At 41.7% G+C, this 20951-nt stretch overlaps 1 protein-coding gene across 4 annotated transcripts; it reads right to left on the reverse strand.

Annotated features, from left to right (window-relative positions):
* Positions 1–12475: 12475 nt before the first annotated feature.
* On the reverse strand, positions 12476–20301 carry LOC136541771 (nonsense-mediated mRNA decay factor SMG7-like). Of its 4 annotated transcripts, none has more exons than XM_066533857.1 (8): positions 20125–20301; positions 19662–19766; positions 18674–19264; positions 18468–18590; positions 17344–17573; positions 15116–17245; positions 14813–14950; positions 12476–12959 (listed from the first exon to the last, which is right to left on the reverse strand). In XM_066533857.1, exons 2-6 carry the CDS (start codon positions 19737–19739, stop codon positions 15145–15147), a joined length of 3123 nt encoding a protein of 1040 aa, XP_066389954.1. In that variant the 5' UTR covers positions 19740–19766; positions 20125–20301; the 3' UTR covers positions 12476–12959; positions 14813–14950; positions 15116–15144. The 4 variants fall into 4 exon arrangements, with proteins under 4 accessions (XP_066389954.1, XP_066389957.1, XP_066389956.1 ...); XM_066533860.1 differs by having other exon boundaries at positions 14794–14950; XM_066533859.1 differs by having other exon boundaries at positions 14813–15023.
* Positions 20302–20951: the final 650 nt, after the last annotated feature.

The raw sequence follows: 20951 nt of genomic DNA on the forward strand, positions 1-20951 counted from the left end.
AGTGATTTCATGTCACCTGCGAGATATAGGTGGATATTGGAGCACGATTGGCTATATTTGCTATCATGAAAAATAACCATGTGATGATGAATAAATGAAGACCAGGCAGAATCTTATATGTTGGTGGTGTGATGACTTATAATGATTCTGTTTGTGTCGGTTAAGGACCGGATCATTGAAGGCCCTCTCATCATGTTGAATGCATGCCTCTCACTTAGCTGGCCAGATAAGTCATTCCGATCACGAAGCTAAGTAGCTCAACTTAGGTCAGGCCTCATTCTGGTAGAGTGTGCACAGTGGAGGTAGTAAGGATGTGCGGGGAGCCGATGTGAGGCCAAGGGCAGGTTAGAGCCCTGATCGACCTGGTATCCGATAGTGTCCCTGATTGTGTGGCGCTGATCGAACCCGTGAATTGGACCTGAGTTGTACCAAAGGTGACCTAAGGTGACTGTTGATCTAGTCTACATGGGTTTGTGTTAGGAATACTGCCTAGCTAGTTGTAATTGATTCGAATCGCCATCTCTCCCGGATAGTGAGAAACTTGACGGAGCCCCTTCATCGTAGTAATTGGATTATGGAATATGATGGTTCTGATGAAAATGAAAATCTTACATTGGCTATGGTTACTATTGTTATGCTACTAAATAATATTCCACATGGTTGGCACGGGTTAGTTGCTAATCTAGAGATGAATAGCTATAATTAACTTGATGGCCGAATTATAAAATGTATAGCTGAATTAGTGGCTTTTTATGCAAAATGTTGTTAAGCTATCTCTACTTATAAAACCTTGCATGATCCTTGGAGTCACTTTATTTTTGGTTTATGACGAGTAAGTCTAGTTGAGTACCTTCTTATACTTTGGGTTTATTTCCCACTTGTTACAGATAACATAGTCTTTCATGGCTATTGTAATTATTGCTTCTATCCCGCTGTGGACGAGGAGTAGGCCCCGAGCAAGGTGCTTCTACTTATATATCTTATCTGTGATGCTTTTGTGGGTGGTGATCATGAACTAGTTTGTATTAAACAATGGTGTGAGATGTTGGTTTTAAAACTACTTTGCTTTCGCTATTATTAATTTATTTGGAACTTGGGTTGTAATAACTTTAATCGTACTCTAATGTATGGCAATGTATTTGTGAACTCTATATAACATGCGGCATGTATGTTGAATTATTTATGATCTTGGTTGTATGTTGGCGATGAATCAAGACCCTTCATGGTACTCAACAGACTACTGGGTTTATATTGGCTCAAGTATGATATTGCAACCACTTGCAGGCTGCTATTGTACTTGTGCTCTTATAAATTGGATGGTTCTGTCATAGCTAGCATCAGAGCAAGATTCAACATTATTGCCATATGTGTATTTAAAACAAAATTCTTTGTTTTACAAAAACCAGTTTTTAGCAACTTATAGCTATATATATATAGGTGTTCAAATCTGAAATTTGAATCTAAGGTGTGCCAGTGATCATTTCCCTTATGCCCAGTTAAGAATTTTAGGTGGCTAAATAAGTAATGACATGGGTTTTTTATTTTTGTCGTCCATACGGCGTGCTATTGTATGGATGCCATTCACTTGGGTGGTAATGTATGGATCAAATGCCTCTATGCCCAAGGTAAGATGATGAGTGGCATGACCACAAGTTGTGAGCGTGCGGTCTAAGGGGAGAGATAGCTTTGATACTGAAGTATATATATGTCTCATATATATACACTAATGTATTTAATTATGTGTTAGCTTTGATACGGCTATATATGCATATTTATATGTGTGTATGGGACGTATTTACTTTCGGGTAGCTTTGATACAGAAGTATATATATACGGGTATATATATATGGAAGTATTTAGCTTGCAACCTAGAACTCAGATTTTCATTTCTGCATGTACAATTGTGGGACTGGGCTAAAATGAAATTCTTGTGCAGGTACACTAACAATGAAACATGTATCCCGAACAGTTACGTTTATATATGAGAGAACGTATGTATGCCACCATGTATGTCGCTAGAAGTTTCAATTTTCCTAAGTTTGTGAGGATGTATGGAACGTGCATGCATCATGATAAATCATTCATTACATACTTGCATTGTTCCTACCCTTATAAGTTTCTTATTCGGTTAAGTAACTCTTTTCTATTATAACGTTGTTGTCACGAGAGTTGCACCATTTTTGCTATAGATGGTAGCCTATTACGTAACTGAAGGGAACGAGGCATTCTTGGGTATCTTTGGCACACCTGTCTTGCTCTGGAGAGTGTTGCATTTTGTGGGGTGCACAGAGCCACCCCAATACTTTTGGACACAAAGGCATGTGCAGGAGGAACCATGGTTTGAGGTGCAAGTGTCCATCCTAGCTTGTACACGGGCACCACAGCAACTAGGGCTAGAAAGCGAAGTCTGAGGGAAGAACCCCTTGGGAAGGCGCTCAAGTGGTATCCTTTGAGATCTTGAGCACACTGTGTCAGCAGTATGGTGATTCACTCACCAACAGTGTAGCAGGGTCTATTCCTCAGGTGGATCAAGCTATGGTAGTTTGGAGGCAGCCTGACCGCGTTTCTATGGTGCGGGACCTGTGATGAGCGGGCACAAAGCTCGAGTCCTACTATGAGTGCTATGTTCGTTGTCATGCAGATGTTTTATGCCTGAGAGGATGCCTGCTAATTCTAGCAAGAGTTTTATAACATCTATATGAACAAGCTCATGGAAGCTAGGGAAGCACAGCGAAGGCTGAGGAAGTGTGTGCGCAAGCACAAGAAGACAGCTAGGGAGGCTCTTTGGGACACTGATGACGCTCATACAGCATTTGGAGCCCTCTAGACTCAGATGGAGAATGTTGTTGCACATAGGAACGCAGCATAGGCAGGGATACAGGCCGCTCATGCTCAGAGGGTGTAGGCCATCCAACAGAGGGATGAGGCCTACCATCTTGCAGAGGCTAGAGAGGAGGCTAGGACTAGGACTATGGTTCTAGCTAGGTGGCTGGAGAATGACTACCGTCGAAGGGAGGCAAAGTATTGGCATCAGATTTAGGAGCACCAAAACACCATTATGGAGCTTCAGCATGATGTTCATTGCCTCAACAACATCATTAATCCTATTCCTCCCCCAGTAGCCAGTGGAGGAAGAAGATCCTAATGTGTTGGTTACTGATGATGATGGCATGGAAGAGGTCAAAGAGGAGTCTGAGGAGGAGGTCGAGCCCTAGGAGGACGACCATGGTGATGCTATGTCCGGTGTTGATAGTGACCACTCCGAGGCAAAACTCAGCTATAGTGCTTAGCTAAATGTGCTAGCTCCTGATCTTTTTTGATCTTTTATGTAATGGACATGTGATTTAAGTTTCGTTCTCTAGATGTATCGCTAATGTAATATTGGAACCTTGCATGTTGGTCCGTGATGGTTGGAACTTTAATTAAACCCAATTTTGTTTCGCTGGTGAAATGTGACATGCATGTTAATGCGTTGCGAGTACGATAAGTGATCAAATTGGTGATGTTATGTTGTGAGAATGAATTATTGTGCCTCTGTTTTACCATATGAATTTAAGATTCTCTCCGGTAATTTTAGTTTGGCATGCTTATACATTTCTTCTGCAATCTCTTGACATCATCCAATAATCACTTATTGTTGCAATTTTATAGATGCCTCACACACGCATTGGGGCCAGCACCAGCCAAAATGGTGGCGATGATGGTGACCTACCACCACCATCGCCACCCTCTGCAAATGATTTTTTTCATGCAGTTCTTGGGGAATCAAAGAGTGATGAAAGAAACACTGCACCTCACTATGCAGAATACCGCTCACGCCCGCCAGCAAAACCAAGGGCCTGAACCAAACTAGTATAGCTCCTTTAAGGATTTTCAGGACACTAAGCCTCCTATCTTCAAAGAGGCAGAAGAACCGCTCCAAGCAGATGAGTGGTTGAATACCATTGAGCAAAAGTTCTGCTTGCTGAGAGTCACTGAACCCATGAAGGCAGAGTACACATCCCATCAGTTGTAGGGGCCAACAGGAATCTAGTGGACCCATTATCTATCTTCCCTACCTACAAATGCAAATGTCACCTGGGATCAATTCAAGGCAGCATTTAGGGGGCATCATATTCCCCTAGGGCTAATGCGCATGAAGGCAACTGAGTTCATGAAGCTCACCCAAGGGACCAAGACTCTTACAGAGTATATGCATGCATTCAATAACTTGTCCAGCTATGCCCCAGAATTTGTTGACACACAAGCAAAGAAGATTGAAAGTTTTAAGTGAGGCCTTAGCACCAAGTTGATGAAAATAATGGCCAACTCCAAATGTGCTACACACAACGACTTTGTCAGTGATGCCCTAACACATGAAAACTAGAATAACCTACATGCGGTAGCAAAAGGCCATAAGCAAGCAGCTGAGGCAAGTGCCTCGGGTTCCTCTCACTCTAGGGCTCTAGAGGCAGCTCGACCATAATTTCGTCCCCCAGCACCTAAATTCAGGCCTCCCCAGTAGAAAGCCCAGGCCTGTTGTCCTTGGTAGGTGTTTCGTAGAGCCTTCACTATTGCCATACCCAAGGGTAAAATAGGCCAGGGAAGCTCTATAGGGCCAAACAGCAATCTGCCATGCTTTAATTGCAACCAAACCGGCCATTGGGCTAGGGAATGCCCATATAATAATGGTGCAAATTAGAATCAAGGCAACCAAAAGCAAGCTAATCCAAAGGCACATCCTGGATACGTGCACTATATAGCCGTGGAGGAGATTCCCACACGGGAAGTCATGACTGCTGGTATGTTTCTTGTAAACAAGCACACCGCAATTGTTTTATTTGATTCTGAAGCTTCTCATTTATTTATGAGCCAAACATTTCCATCTAAGCATGATTAGAAGATAATTTAGGTAGACAAGGGTTGTTATAGTATAAGTTTAGCTGGAGCTACTATATCTACAAACCAAATAGTTAGAGATGTGCTTATCTCTATATAAGAGAAGGAATATATTGTGGATCTCATAGTATTGCCTGGGTTAGCCATAGATGTGATTTTGGGCATGAGTTGGATGAGTGGTCATGGAGTTCTCATTAACACGTCCACTAGAACAATTATGCTGAGGGAACCCGAGGGGGGTAATGCTTTTCTAGTACCACTTCCCAGAAGTTTTGATCTTCAAAACTTGTCATGTGCCATCCAAACCACTACTCTCTGTGATATTCTAGTAGTTGTGAGTTCCCTGATGTATTCCCAGACGAATTGCCTAGTTTGCCTCCAGATAGGGATGTGAAGTTTAAGATTGAGTTAGTGTCAGGTACAACACCTATCTCAAGAAGACCCTATAGGATGTCACCCAATAAGTTAGCAGAACTTAAAATTCAGCTACAAGAACTTTGGGACAATAGTCTCATTTGACCTAGTTCATCTCCCTAGGGTTGTCGAGCCTTGTTTGTGAAGAAAAAGGATAAATCATTATGGATGTGTGTGGGCTATAGGCCGCTTAAGGCCATAACCATTAAGAACAAGTACCCTATGCCTCGTATTGATATTTTGTTTGATCAATTGGCAAGAGCAAAGGTATTCTCTAAGATCAATTTGAGGTCAGGCTACCACCAGATTAAGATTAAGCTAGAGGATATAACTAAGATAGCTTTCTCTACTAGGTATGGCTTGTATGAGTACTTAGTCATGTCTTTTGGACTGACAAATCCTCCTGCCTATTTCATGTACTTAATGAATTCGGTATTCATGCCCGAGCTCGATAAGTTCATAGTCATGTTTATCGATGATATCCTGATTTACTCAGAGAATGAGGCAGATCACGTAGAACATCTGAGGGTTGTCTTGTCTAGGTTAAGAGAGCATAAATTATATGCAAAATTTAGTAAGTGTGAATTCTGGTTAGAGCTAATCGAGGACTATAATTTGGAAGTGCACTATCATCCAGGAAAAGTCAATGTTGTAGCAGATGCACTTAGTCAGAAATCTCATTATAATGCCTTAGAAGCCTTGTTGGAAGATGGGTTTAATCTATTGCATCCTATTCTTCTACACAACATCACTGTTTGTTGTTCACTTAAGAGCAAAATCATAGAACTACAAAAGATGGATGTAAGTGTGTTTCACATAAAGAGAAAGATAAAGGAATAGGAAACCAAGTATTTCAGGGTGGATGAAAGAGGTGTGCTATGGTTCAAGAACTGACTAGTGGTACCAAAAGACCGTGAACTTAGAAATCAAATCCTAGATGAAGCTCATTCGTCCAAGTTGTCTATCCATCTGGGTAGTAATAAGATGTATCAAGATTTGAAAACCCGTTTTTGGTGGACAAGGATAAAGAAGGAAATCGCCGCCTATGTTGCTAGGTGTGATACTTGTAGTAGGGTCAAGGTAGATCATTTGAAACCTGCTGGATTGCTCCAACCTTTATCTGTTCCAAGATGGAAGTGGTAGTAGATCAGCATGGATTTTATTGTTGGACTCCCACCCACTCAAAAGGGCTTTGACTCGATATGGGTTATTGTGGACCGATTGACAAATCTATGCATTTCATTCTGGCTAGCACCCGCTACTGACCTCATGAATACGCAGCATTGTATATCACGCATATAGTGCATCTATATGGGATACCAAGAACCATTGTGTCAGATAGAGGATCCCAATTCACTACTCTATTTTGGGAGCACTTGCACAAGCAATTAGGTACTAACCTAGTTCGAAGTTTAGCATATCACCCTCAGACATCTAGACAGACTGAGCAAGTAAATCAAATCTTAGAAGACATGTTGAGAGCATGTGTGATCTCTTCCAAGGGTTCATGGGAAAAATGGCTACCTTTAGCCGAGTTTTTCTACATCAACAGTTATCAAGCAAGCATCAAGATGGCTCCTTTTGAGGGCTTGTACGGTCGAAAATGTAGAACTCCTTTGAATTGGGTTAAGCCCAGAGAGAGGAGATACTATGGCATTGATTTTGTCATAGAAGCTGAAGAACAAGTACGTATTACCAACAACATATGAAAGTCGTTCCGTCTAGGCAAAAGAGTTATGCTGACAAGAGAAGAAGGCCTATTGAATTTGAGGTAGGTGACTACGTATACCTCAAAGTATCACCCATGAAAAAGGTGCAATGGTTTGGTGTGAAAAGGAAACTAGCACCTAGATATGTAGGCCCATATAAGATCATCGAGCGAAGTGGAAGGGTAGCTTACAAGCTCTAGTTACCTATAGAGATGCAAGCCATATTCAATGTCTTTCATGTTTCTCAACTTAAAAAGTGCCTTCGCATACCTGATGAAGCCATTGGACCCACCAATATTAAGCTCCAATCGGATTTGACTTATGAAGAAAAACCCATCCAAGTGTTGGAAGAAATGGAAAGAGTGACCTAGAGCAAGGTCATCAAGTTCTACAAAGTGGGGTGGAATAACCACAACGAACAAGATGCCATGTGGGAACGAGAGGACTATCTACGTGAGGTCTATTTCGCTTTTTATGAAAAATGGTAGGTCTTTCAAATCTCGGGGCAAGATTTCTATAAGGGGGAGGGGCTATAACACCCTAGTGTTAAGCATGCATTTGGCACTTGTACTTCATGAGCACAAGCATAATCCAAGCATTCATGAGCATGAGCATGTGAAGTTTCATTTCATTCACCTTCTCTTTATCACAAGTGATGTTGCTTATATAATTACATATGCTTGTGATCATGTGTGACCAATGTAAGAGATGGTTGTGAGGTCACAAAAACACCTTAGACATATCTAGGATGGTAAATGGAGCAATGTTTGTATTCATAACATGGGCCAATTTTGCTTCTAAGTCCTAGTTTACACATAATGTCATTTTTCATGATCCTACTTTGACCAAAGTTGAACTATAGCATAGAGTGTTTCCATGGCAGTGCACCCTTAATAAAAGTTGTAGCTTATCTTATGTGGAACAAACTTTGTTTAAGGGTCATGAGCTAATCATGTGCCAAACATGGTCAAATAGGGCCCACAAGAATCAATCAAATGCTGTTTTAGGGACTTGTGAAATTTTCTATCTTTAATGTCTTATAGTTTCAAAGTATAATACTTTAGAGCGATGTAGTTTGAAAACCATTAGGAATTTGACTAAACTTTCCAAAGTAAAGTTGTAGATCTCCTATAGCTCTACAAATCTTAGTAAGGGAGTTTTTGCTAATTCTGCATGGATTAGGAGTAACAATGGCACGAAGATAGTTTATCAGTCGGCCAGATGGCTGGTTTGAACTGGCAAGCCGCGCGCGTCATGGCCAACTGGCGTCAGCGCGCGCGTCGTATGGCAGTCATACGCCATCGCTGGCCCCGCATTATCGTGCTGAACAGGAGAAGAGTCGGGCGCACACTCTCCACTCTCACTTGTGCTCTCTCGCTCTCACTCTGCTATCTCTCGTACTCGTCGCGCTAGAGTGGGAACCACACCCGCATGCCACCATCAAGCCTCCGCTAGCAGTGCTTGCCGTCGTCGCTGCACCTCCATCTGATCCATCGCACTCACAACTCCACCATCATCTCCTCTACCTCCCCGACTTGCCACTGATACTATTCAAGCTAAGGTAAAGCGGCATTTCACGTTGCCGTCCACGCCATGGCCATGGAGCGCGCCGAGCTTCGAGCTCGCCGTGGATAGCCTTATCCACCGCTTCTCCTACCTCTTTATCCCCTAGTCCAATGTTGTCTTAAGTCACAGTAGCTCACGCCATAGCCGGTTTTACCACTACCATTGCTACCGAGCGGGAATGTGCGGCCACACAGCTTGCGCCCGCCATGGCCGCGAGCTCAAGCTCGCCGCGGCCGGCACCGACTAGGTCCCGTCGTCCCCCTCTAGCGCGTGTTTTCTGCATCTCTATTAATCCTAGCACAATCACCGAAGATGGAGATCCATCATGGACCGCCGTCTCGTCAAAATGGTGACCTCATCATCACCGCGCTCGCGCCGCCGTGCCGCCATGTGCACTGCCATGCTCCTCCGGCGCCTCTACTAATCCTAACCTTCACTCTTTAGCCTCGCTTGGTCACCGCGAAGCTGTAGCAGAGCTCGCTTGAGTCTCTCGTTGCCGGAGATGGCCGGTGCACCACCGTGCATCGCCGCCGTCGAGCTTGCTCCGACGAGCCTCTAAGTCAACCGAGGGTACCCCTCGATGCGGCTTAACGAGACGAGTGTAGTGGTAGTGATGCCGTCGCCGAAGACCTCGCCGTCGGTGAGTTCTTTCCGATCAAAGCCGGCGCTCTGCTCTGCCTCGCTGATGTGTGGGTCCCGTTGACCCGCGGGACCCAGCTGTCACTCAGAGTTTTAAATGTTTTCTTTATTTATTTTCACAGATTTAAATGCAAACTTCAAAAATCCATATCTTGTGCTAGATGTGTCCAAATGGGGTGATCTAAATTTTGTTGGATTCATCATGAAGTATAATATTTGATAAAAATATTTAACCTACTGTTTGGGATATTTTTTGGGGAAATTAAATTAAGCTAGTAAAGAGCTTTTAAATTTGTTTCTTGTAAAATGCATAACTTAAGCTAGAGAAGTGATAAAATTATGATTCCAATTTTGTGGGTCTTGTGTTGGCATGATCTACCTAGAAAATTTGTACAGTAGACTATTGAGGTCATATGTAACCTACTGTAATTTTCTCTGAATTTATTGATCATTGGAAATAATTATCCTCTAAATCACCCTATTATATAAGAAAATTAATAAATGCACCTAAGTAAATCATTTGGACTTAACCATGATGTTTTCTATGGTGCTTGTGATGCATATGATCTGTTTATATTAGTAGTTGTGCTTGAAATTAATTGGTTATAGGCAGCTAGTTACTTATTGCCTTGTAATTCAACTAAATGGTTGCACGAGTAGTTTCTGTTGTGTTGATAAATTCATGATGATAGTGATATTTCTTGTGAAACTTGTTAATAATGAAGTTATAGCTAACTTACCCATCTTGCTTGTTCTAAAATTTCATGGTCATAGCCCTAATGGTTTAAGAGTTATAGCTGTTACAAGTCTGCTGTCAGATCTGCTTGTCCTCTAGACAGATCTGAAAGATTAAATTGTTTGACCTAGATAGCTACTCAGTCATCTTAATATGATTATACGAAACTTGTAGACAATTTCATAAGACTTCAAAAAAAATACACAACCATATTGTTTGGATGTGTATAACTTCAGTTATGATCAAAACAAATGTATAGTCTGTTGCAGTCCAAAAATTGTTTAAATAAAAATAAAAAAAAATATCTATCACCTCCTCCCTCCGTCGACTCGCACCACTTGGCATCGCCTCCTCCTCCGTTCGTCTGTTGGTGCCTGTCCCTCGCTACTACAGCCTTCGAGGCACTCCCACCGTAGCCATGAGGCCCTACCTCATCAGTCACTTCACTCAACGAAGCAGCGGAGGCGGGGATATAGAACCAGCGCTCCATTCTTCGCATCGTGCCATGCGTCTCCTCCATCACGGCTGTAATGGCAGGTGGGCTGTCTAGGCGATGGGCTGCGGTGCAGAGACGGTGCCACCGCACCTCTGTATCCACTGCTCAGCAGCTGCTGCCTCCGCACCCAGGCACCCGGCAGCCAGGCCCTTCCACTGTGCCCTTGTCCAAGGAGGGGAACGAGCAGTGTCCACACTGCTGCTAAGCAGCGCCTGCACACCATGTGCTCGACAGATTGCCCGCGAGAACTGCAGATAGCTGATGAGTGTGAAATGGCATGGTCTAGCAGCAGGAACCGAGGCACATCAGAGAAGTCAAGTTAGCAAGCCTAAATGGACAGAGAAAGCCGTTCCCAGCAATCCTTGATCACTGCCCCTAAGTATCACAAGAGATAATATCTTGCTAGCTAAATAAATATAGGTATCCTATTGTTTCTGCTTGTATCTCTATTTTCACTTGTCAGGACATTCTGAATGCAGAAGTCATTTAGAATAGACTCTTGTAAGGTACTCCCTCTATTTCAAATTATAAACCGCTTTGACCTTCCTGATACACCTATTTTTTTATGCATCTAGATATAATAATATGTCTAGATATACATTAAAATGGATGATCCAAAAAACGTGCCTGAACCTTGATCGCTTCTGCTGGATTTCAACTCTAGCCTACCCCAATTTGTTTGGGATTTAAAGGCTTTGTTGTTGTTGTTGTTGTTGTTGTTGATCCAAACAAGTCAAAGTGGCTTATAATTTGGAACGGATGAAGTATTTAAAATCCATTTCACTTTTGCAGCCGGAGAGCAGTCAATGTGCAGTGCCGTGCCCAACTTTAGAGAGAACGAACAACGCCAAAGAGAAACGTGTTAAACTTCAATTAGGCTAACTTCAATTAATATTAACGTATGTTAAGTTTATACTGACCTAAAATGTGTTGCACTAGCATCTCAACCAAAAAGCCAAAGGGAAGCAACCTTCATTCATGTCAGTCCTCGATGAATAACGAAGGCTTCGAATTTTGCCCCTTAATTTGTCTCCATTTGCAGCTAGGCTGATGATTCAAATTTCTATTGTTTACAGCAAGTTACCATCGACTGCCCGCACACCTTCCTAGCGTGCGTTCACATTATTTGCCATCATCTGAGACTGTTGTATCCACCAACAAATTTCAGTGTCTTTAGCCTTCATTACTGTTTTTCTGATAAAAGAAATACAATAGTAAACCGAACCCAATTAAGTTTGAATCTTTTGCTTCTCTAAAACAAAAGCTTCTGTGATTTTGTCTCAAGAAGTGAGATTCTGTACCAAGGCCATGAATATAGGTTTGCCACTTATCCACGAACAGTATATCCCACGATGATAATTGGACGTTTAATAACAGTCTACCCACTGCCTCACTGCATTTTCATGAACATCCAATTGCAGAGTTACAAGCCTTGTGGCTAAGAAAGCTGTAGCTTTAGCTACATGGATTGAAGAGGCAATCAATAAAACGAGAGCCTGCAAGCTCTCACGACCACAGTATCAGAAAGCCAAGCAACTGGCAGGTATAAGTATTTATTATTATACTACTAGTTACCTTGTCTTCAACATACATATTGTTATATTGACTTAGTCTAAATAATAATAAAAAGCAGGCTTTAATATCAAATGTGTAGATGCCACAAGAACCACAGGATATCTCATGACTCTACAAAGGACCTTAGAAGAGATGAGCTACCTAACAGTTGTACAGATAACCTTATACGATGTAAATATTAACTTCCCAAAATAATACTCCAGTGATACTATACAAAACACTACTCTAGCCAATGACACTTAGGGGGGCATCATGTCATATTTTCTACCACTGCTTGGATCCAAACACTAACACGACAAGCTAATCTGAGTAGCATTGCTTGGATACAAATACAAATGTACAACTACCTGACACAATGTAGTCACCCACTGATACAGTGGTAGGCTCCAAACAGGGCTCAGCAAAGCCACGCCGGTTTTTCTAGTGCCAATCGAAATCGACTACAGAACAAAATCAATAAGCTTAACAGAAACATACAGTTCCAGATTAACATATAGGAGCCACACAAATACCATGACAAACTGTTCCAAGCATTTATTCGCAACTTGCAACAGCGCAACAGCAACCGACACACTGTTTCCAGAAGGGAAGTATCAAGATAACTAGACGCAGTAATTTATACTTGAGAAACGACTTGGCAACATGCTCGTTGTTCCTCAAACTTATATTCTTAGATGGCATAGCCCAACTGACAACTGACATCCACACTGAATGGCCTTTTAGTTGCGGCAGCAACCGTCCACTCACACCATTTTTGTGGTAGCTACATGTCCAATGAGTGATGAATCATATGGTCCGTGCAGAGCGCCTATAATCACTGGATTCGAGTTTGTTTCATTAACCCTTTGTGTCAGCATTAAAGACCTCATATAATTCATCCCCATCAGACTGCCGACAGATCAATCATCCTCCACTCACTCTTTGGCCCAGAAGATGGTGGCACTCCCTGTAAATTGCAAACCAACCAAATAAGTGTATAAGCATATAAAAGATTCCACAAGAGAGACATTAACCAACAAAAGAGAACACACTTTTGCAAATATATAGCAAAATTAAAAGCAAAAGGTCTATCTAGGCAAGCCCTGTAGTCCAAAAAATGACTATTCTAGAAAAATCTAAGTGAAAGCACCATTCCCCTGCACTCTGCAAAGTATTCCATCCAATTGGGAGAAGTCTAAATATAAGTCTATATTATCTAAAGAGTCAAATGCACCAGCGGCCCTTAAACTTGTAAGGGTGTGTCCTTAGGTCCTTGAACTTTAAAAATGCATTTTTGGGTCCCTAAACTTATTAAATGATGCACTGGTCCATGCCAGCAACATAAGCCACTTAGCAGCCTGGGAACAGGAACATGGCCCACGTTCCCGTTCCCATATTATAAAATGATACCCCAAGTTCCCATTCCTGTTCCAGGAACAGGAACATGGCTGCTAAGCATAAGTGTTCCATGTTGATGTGGCATGCCAGTGTGGCATGTTTTTTTACATTTAACCCCTCCCCTTACCTCTTCTTCCACAAATGGATCATTCACTACTACAGGAATAAGCATCAACGATCATTATCTAACGACCATGTGTAATTTGTGGTTGTCAGGTTCTATCATGCATCTAACCATGCATCGTACAAGGATACTAGACGACTAATTTTTTGTCAGTCGCTATCTAGCGCTCTCTCGTGGTCGCTAACTCGCTCGATCTATTTTACCGGTCCCGTCCCCACTAACTCTTTTGTTCCCCTTCACGATCTATTCTTCCCCATAAAGCCAGGGTCGTTTCTCCCACGCCAAGATCGATCTAATCTCCCTGCACAAAGGTCGAACTGATTTCACCATGTGAAAATCAATCTGTTTCCTACTAGGTTTCTCCAACCACCACCACTTTAGTATGGAACGTACATGTGGCTGGCATGGAACTACGGTGCACCACTCAACAAGTTAAGGGACCCAAAAATGCATTTTTAAAGTTCGTGCACCGAAGTGACACACCCTTACAAGTTTAAGGGCCGCTGGTGCATTTAACTCTTATCTAAATATAAGAATACAAATCATTTTAGAATTATGTTCATCTCATTTCTTCCTAGTATACTTTTTTGAATGGTGTTCCAACTCCCATAAATAAATGCAGTCGCTTTCTAATCCCTCTCAATAAGAGAGAAGCAGATTAAGTTCAGGAACAAAAGAAAACCAACTCTAATTTAATCACTCTATGACTCTTCTACTCCTGCACCCAAGTACATATAAAATCAAAGGACATCGGTTCTACTTTGTATAGATGATAAATACTACTCCCTCCCTTCCAAATTATAAAATGTTTTGGCTTTTCTAGATACATTGATTTTCCTATGTATCTTAGACATAATGTATATCTAAGTGCAGAGCAATAACTATGTATCTAATAAAGCCAAAACGTCTATAATTTGGAATGGAGGGAGTAGAAGATAAATTAATATCATTGATAAACTTATTAATTATAACTAATTACCATGCTCCCTAACAAACCCATAAATGGCACTGAACTAAAACAATCCTAGGTGTAAGATACCACAAAAACTGTTGACAATAGCAATATAATGGGATGGCTTACTCCTTTTGGCACTAAAGGAAAGTGGACTAAAAAGATCTTAGTCCATTTTACAGCTGCATCTAGAAGAAATCAACCAAATAAACTGCAGAAGTACTTCAAGCAATTTTATGATATTATTAAGTAATCTCCCATTGAATACATCAAAAATCAAAAGAACAAAAAGAAAGAGAAAACAAATTGAAAGGGTGCAAGTCTAACCGGAGGCTGTGCCACGTACCAAACATAACAGCAGCCGTTGTCATGCTTCAAAGATCACCATTCTCAAAAGAAATTTAACACTATGAGAGTGCTGCAGGTATGGGCCAAGCTCAATAGGTCAGGCTGTGCCACTTAATCCTTTAGTCCCCAGCAACTCCTACATAAATGAAATAATAAAACAAAATATAAATGAGAACTGTAACATCTTCATACGCGTGAACCAAATTTCGCTGCAAGAAAATAGAACACAAAATGAAATGATAGTTTACACTTGCTAAGAAGAATTATTTGTAATGTTGACAACTGGAAGGAGTGTCTTTACCAGCAATCATCCTGGTACAAGTTACTGAATCACACATGGTAACTGCTAGACCAGATAGAATTTGATGGCTCTTGTTCAGCTATTTGACCACTTTGCTGATTTCTTTGGTGGTAATTTTGGAACATATTCTGTTTTGAAGGCTCAAAAAGGTGGAAATCTTGCCATGTCTTCTCATTGGCCCCTTGTGCATGTATCCCAGAGACCTGTTGTTTCCCAGGGAATGGGAATGGAGTGGAAAATGCAGTGCTAGTATCACTGACACCAGGATAAACAGCTCTTAAATTGTTAACATGATCAATCGATGGCTGATAGCCATCTAGCCAGCTGTAATCATCGACCTGTGGGCTCTGCAGTTTTTCAACCAGAATAGAATCATCTTGACGCTTCGGGGTTACATGATTAAATCCTGGAGGTGGCCCAACAGGCTTTGATGGACGACTAACAGGGTTCTTCTTTAAAGCAGTTAGTGGTGCTTCTGTGAATTTCATTGGCATGCCACCTGATGGTGCCATTGAAGGTACAACTGAATCAAGTGTAGAGGGGACAGTCTCTCCAGTAATGTTCACGTGATTATGCATCGAGTTTTTAGTGGTACCAGCAGGTTCAGTAGACGAATACCCAATAGACTGTACACCACTCAATCCAGCCTGCAATCTCTGCTCTAGATAGCCATTTCCAGTTATGTTGACAGTCTTCAGTCCATTCATTAACAGCATTTCTTGTTCACTGAGAAATTTCGAATAGTCAGGGCTACTAAAACGTTGAACCATTGATGCAGATACATGTGGTTCAGAGACAACATCTTGGAAAGTTAAACCTGTGTGCTGAGGACCAACATGCTGTGCACCACTGCTTGTCCAGCTGGAAGCAGGCTCCTCAACAGGCTGCATGAGTTCAAATCTTGGAGCAATGCTAGGAATAACATTTTGCTCACCATTGACAGCCCAACCAACAGAAGACCTGGGAAGCGACTGGTTAACGTTATAATTACCAGCAGCTAGAAAAGAATGTGACCCACCATTGGGTGGCCAACCAGTCGCAGACATTGATGCAGTGCTCTGAACAGACACTAAACTAGCATTGGTTGGCCAGCCAGCAGCAGACATTGGTACAGGATAGGTGTATCCATTCACCGACAGGTCTGAAGGAGCTTTCGGAAACTTTTCAGAAGCTGTAGGCTTGAAAACAATTTCTTCATCATCATCACCATCAGGACCAAAGTGCAACTTAGACTGCAGTGTGTCCATATTAGAGGAAACTGAGTCAAATCTTCTAGCAGCCTCATGATCCATGTCAGCGCCATTTGTTTTAAGTGCGTCAGGAGACTCATGAAGAGGGTTGTTAGCTTTAGAAACAGGAGGGTTCTTGGCCATGACAAATTTCTTGGAAGATGGATCAAAATATATCCTCAACTGATCGATCTGAACAAAGTTCAGCAGTGACTTCCCTGCAGCAAAAATTCGTTGAACCCGTGCTTTCTTCTCCTTGGTGCTTCCAACACTTCCAAATGTGTGTTTGCTTGAAAAATCCAAAATGGTATGTGCAGGAACTAAGGGCAAAAAACCTCTCAATTCAAGATCTTCCCAAAGGGCAAGCCTGTTGCCAGTTTCACCTTCCTCATAAATGCTCATATTAGAAAAGCAAGCCTCATCATCATCATCATCCATAGATGCAAGGTTGGTAAGGATCAGCTTATTCATAAATGAGATACATTGGTTCCAGAAGAAAGATCTGGCATTTGCATGCTTTTCCTCCATCTCTGAATCAACAGCCAACTCTGGATGGGACGCCAGCCATTCAATGTACACCAGAATGGCTGGCAGATAGAAGCTTGATGCGATATCACGGAGCTCTGAACACCTTCTGAGAATTCGTCCAACAAAATCAAAAGCAGCCGTAAATGCACTTTGGAGCAGTACTCTGCGTTGCACAATTTCAGCATACGACTGGCTATCAGGTTCCTTCTTTACATTGTGTACTGTGAATATAAGGATGACAGTAAGCCTAACAGCAGCTAATGCATTTTCTGCAGCATCACAACCGAAATTAAGCTCGTCCTCAAGACCAGAAGAAAGGAGAATCTGCAAATCATTGCTAACTGAAGAAAACAGCTCCCCAAATGTTTCCAAACTGTTAAAAAGGGAGAGAAGAAAGAATTTATTAGGCAGATTGAGACCAGTAAGAGGGTTGAAGAATTGATTCTGATCATGTAAGAGACTGGGCTGTACCTGGTCCTCGTGAAAAGAATTCCATTGAGCCTGACAAATCGTATATAGAAGGCCTTCAATGTATCATGAATATTGCACTCCCGTTCCCTTTCAGCTGTTTCAGTATTAACATCTTTTGGCTGAAACCTTACTTCTCCCCGTCCTCGGTCCCTACCAGATGACCGTGGGGGTAATGTCTTAGCACTGGGAACTTTGTTGTTGTCTGGCAGCTGTCCATAGATTTGGCGATTCTGCATAGGAAGTTGTACCATCATTAATAGAAGCTTAATAGCGCAAATCTGGAAACAATTGTTCATTTGATGATGAAATCATTTCAGTTCTTTTCTTAATACAAAAACTATGTTCTCTGTTAGTGTTGTGTATTACTGAAGACTATGATGCAAACATGACAGCGAAACTAACAAATATTGAGAACCATATGGAATACAAATTGGAAATCATCCTACCATTAGCTATTGATTTAATATGTTCATCGAGTAAGGGTATCATGAACAATTACAGTCCCATATAAGCCACAAAGAAGTGATATCTTGGGCTATCAATATCAACCTGAATGCTAACATTTGCAAATGAGAACACACAAATATAGATGCCTCAAAAACTATTTGCACTTAATTCTACTAACTTATCGAATCAGTGACACTACTGTTTGACTGGAGGTACTAAACAACGAAACATCTCAAGATAAATTAACATTATATAAACATAAATTTACATAAGAAAGTATTCTGGGCATGACAGCTGTATACAAAGTAAAAGCTGAAGAACAAAGGAGAAAATAAACATTTGCTATGTATGAACCTGCAAATTAAGTGCCATTACAGGGTACCTATATTATATATGGTTGTACAAAGTAAGTGACTAAGTGCCAAGGGTAATCAGACATATTAGATGCGCAGAAACAATTAAAATGCTAAAAAGAAATCCAACCAAATTTTCAACCATCTGGTCTTCAGATATCATCAGACGAACAATACAAAGTTTGCCAGATAAGTCAGGAAATCAAGCAAAATTCTCATGTCATATCAAACAATACAATCTTCTACTGAAGGTATCAAACCAAAATGAGAAAGCATGATAAGAACAATACTTTGGATATGAATTAATGAAGACAGCAACAATACCTTTTCAAAAAGAATAATCAAGTTGTCCCGTGCAGTGGTAAAAGGAGTATCTGCAGCTAAGCTTCGGAAGTACCTATAAACAGCTACCACCTCGTTGCCTGAGTAAGAAGCTAGTATAGCAAGCTGAAAAAATGACAGCAGCAATAAATAAAAGACTGAGTAGAGAATAAATAGTCAACTAAGCAAGTATAGTAATGTGGTAATACCTGATGATGAGGGTTGCCACTGGAAGGGTAGATAGAAGCTGCCTCTTTGTAGTAACTAGAAGCAGCTGCATATTCACGACTAGCAGAATCACCATCACCATGCAAACTCTTGTAACGAGCAAGATCTCCCAAATATATCAGACAGCGATGGCATGAAATCAAACCTTTCTTCAACTGAACTGTTTTCTTGTCATCTCGCACAGAGTTGTTTGCATTGTCAAGGCCCTCTGGAAAGTAACTGAGTGGAAGGCCCCAATTTGATTTGATCTTTAACATCAAGTCGTGATAGAAGCCAGTTGCTTCTGAAAGGAAGCTTTTGAAGGCTGATTTAATTCTCTTGACTCGATCTGGGTTAGCATTGCTCTTCCCACTAGATGCAACTGAGCTTGCAGCACTAATGTTCCTCCTGAAGTCCTCAATTCTTTTGTAGTGCAACTGCCACAGGAGATATTCTACCTCTTTCTGTTCAGAGAGGTCATGATCTAAGAGAATTATCTTCTCAAAGTTGTCACGCATCTGAAGCCATATGTTGGGATCCGATGGGACTTTGGATTTTGCGGACTTGCGGAGCTGATCTTCGAGTTCATTGTTCTGCATAATAACATTGCAATGTCACAACTTTATCATTGTGCTTCACATAAACATGAGTATCAATTGCATCTCCTTGCTATTATGGGAGAAACCCAAATACAAGCAAAGCTTGACTTACATCAGAGGAAACAATTAGCTCAGGTATTCTCCTTTCTTAAGCAATTTATCATACAAACTAATTATAACCTATGTAAAGAAAAAAACTATCCCAAGAACTGCTCGAGGATCCACAGTACCAAGTACCCGACAAATAACCTAACAAGCAGCGCAAGCCATCCAAAAAACCGTGGAAAACCCAGGGGCACAGCGGAAACCACTGGATCAAAAACCCAGAGTGTAGACCAGTAGTATTAGCTGTACCATGCAAAGGAACAAAAAAGGAACTAAGAGGCTTTACCCTAGTAAGGAGACGCTCGGCAAGGTCCCGCGCGGAGGATGGGGCTACGCTAGCACTATCCATGGGAACAGTCATCATCCATCAACCGCTCACCGGTTTCAGCACCTGCAGCCAAATTACAAGCCCACGAGTCACCAACGGAAAGCAAACAACATGCCAGAAAGTACCGATCCAATCTCGCAGGCAGGTAGGCAACAAGAGTATCCGGGCCCTAAGCCCCTAACCTGAGCAAAACAAACCCTAATCCCCCTTCTAGACCAAGCTAGGACGACGAATCTACGCGCCCGACTAACCCCCGGCCACCAGCAACGAATCGCGGATCTCCTCAAACCCCGGTTAACCAGAGGCGAATGGCCGCGAAATCTGGGCTCAAAATCCACGGTTCAGCACCGGGAAAGCTCGCGATCGGGTCAACGAGAGGGTGAATCCAAGGAAATCGCGAGTGCCCGGGAGGAATTAGTACCTGCACGTTGCTTGCTCTCGCGACGTGAGCGAGGGGAAGAGGGGAATTTGGGGGAGATTGCAGAGCGAGGGAAAGAGGAGGATGCGATTTCCTTGTCGTCGCGTCGTCGCGTCGTCGCCGTGTTGCGATTGACTCCAATGTCCAATCCCTCGGCGAGGGCGAGGCGGCTGGGGGCTCTGACGCCCGAGACCCACGCGTCCGGTGTCTTTATTTTGGGCTTGATGGTTGCTGGCTTGTAGTTAAAAAAACGTACTCCCTCTATTCCAATTAAGTGGTTGTTTGGTTCGGACTAAATTTTAATTCAGATTACATCGGACGTTCGGATGTTAATTAGGAGGACTAAATATAAGTTAATTACACAGATGGAGACTAATTTATGAGACGAATTTATTAAGCCTAATTAACCCATCATTAGCATATATTTACTGTAGCACCACATTGTCAAATCATGAACTAATTAGGTTTAAAAAAATCGTCTCGCAAATTAGTCGCAATCTGTGTAATTAGTTATTTTTTAGTCTATATTTAATACTCCATGCATGTGTCAAACATCCGATAAAACAGGAACTAAAATTCGATCTAAGGAACCAAACAGGCCCTAACTTTCGTAGTTGGTTTTCGTACCTCGATTCATAGAAAGTATGTGCAATATTTATATCTCTAAATAAATTTATTAAAAATTAGATTCAAATATCTAACTAATGATATTAATTATGTATCATAAATATTAATATTTTTATATATATTTAGTCAAAGTTGTTTCTCGGAAAGCGAAAACGACAGATATTTAGAGACAGAGGGAGTACGTGTGCAAAAGGACAACGATA

Source organism: Miscanthus floridulus, chromosome 3 (genome assembly GCF_019320115.1).
Source record: "Miscanthus floridulus cultivar M001 chromosome 3, ASM1932011v1, whole genome shotgun sequence".
NCBI lineage: Eukaryota > Viridiplantae > Streptophyta > Magnoliopsida > Poales > Poaceae > Miscanthus > Miscanthus floridulus.

Excerpts from the sequence above, each read along its gene's own strand:
- LOC136541771 (XM_066533857.1), bottom strand. The coding sequence starts at position 19,739 with ATGATGACTGTTCCCATGGATAGTGCTAGCGTAGCCCCATCCTCCGCG. Across the intron at positions 18,591-18,673 it reads GTGGCAACCCTCATCATCAG|CTTGCTATACTAGCTTCTTA; the intron begins GTATTACCACAT and ends TCATTTTTTCAG. Across the intron at positions 17,574-18,467 it reads TGATTATTCTTTTTGAAAAG|AATCGCCAAATCTATGGACA; the intron begins GTATTGTTGCTG and ends CTTCCTATGCAG.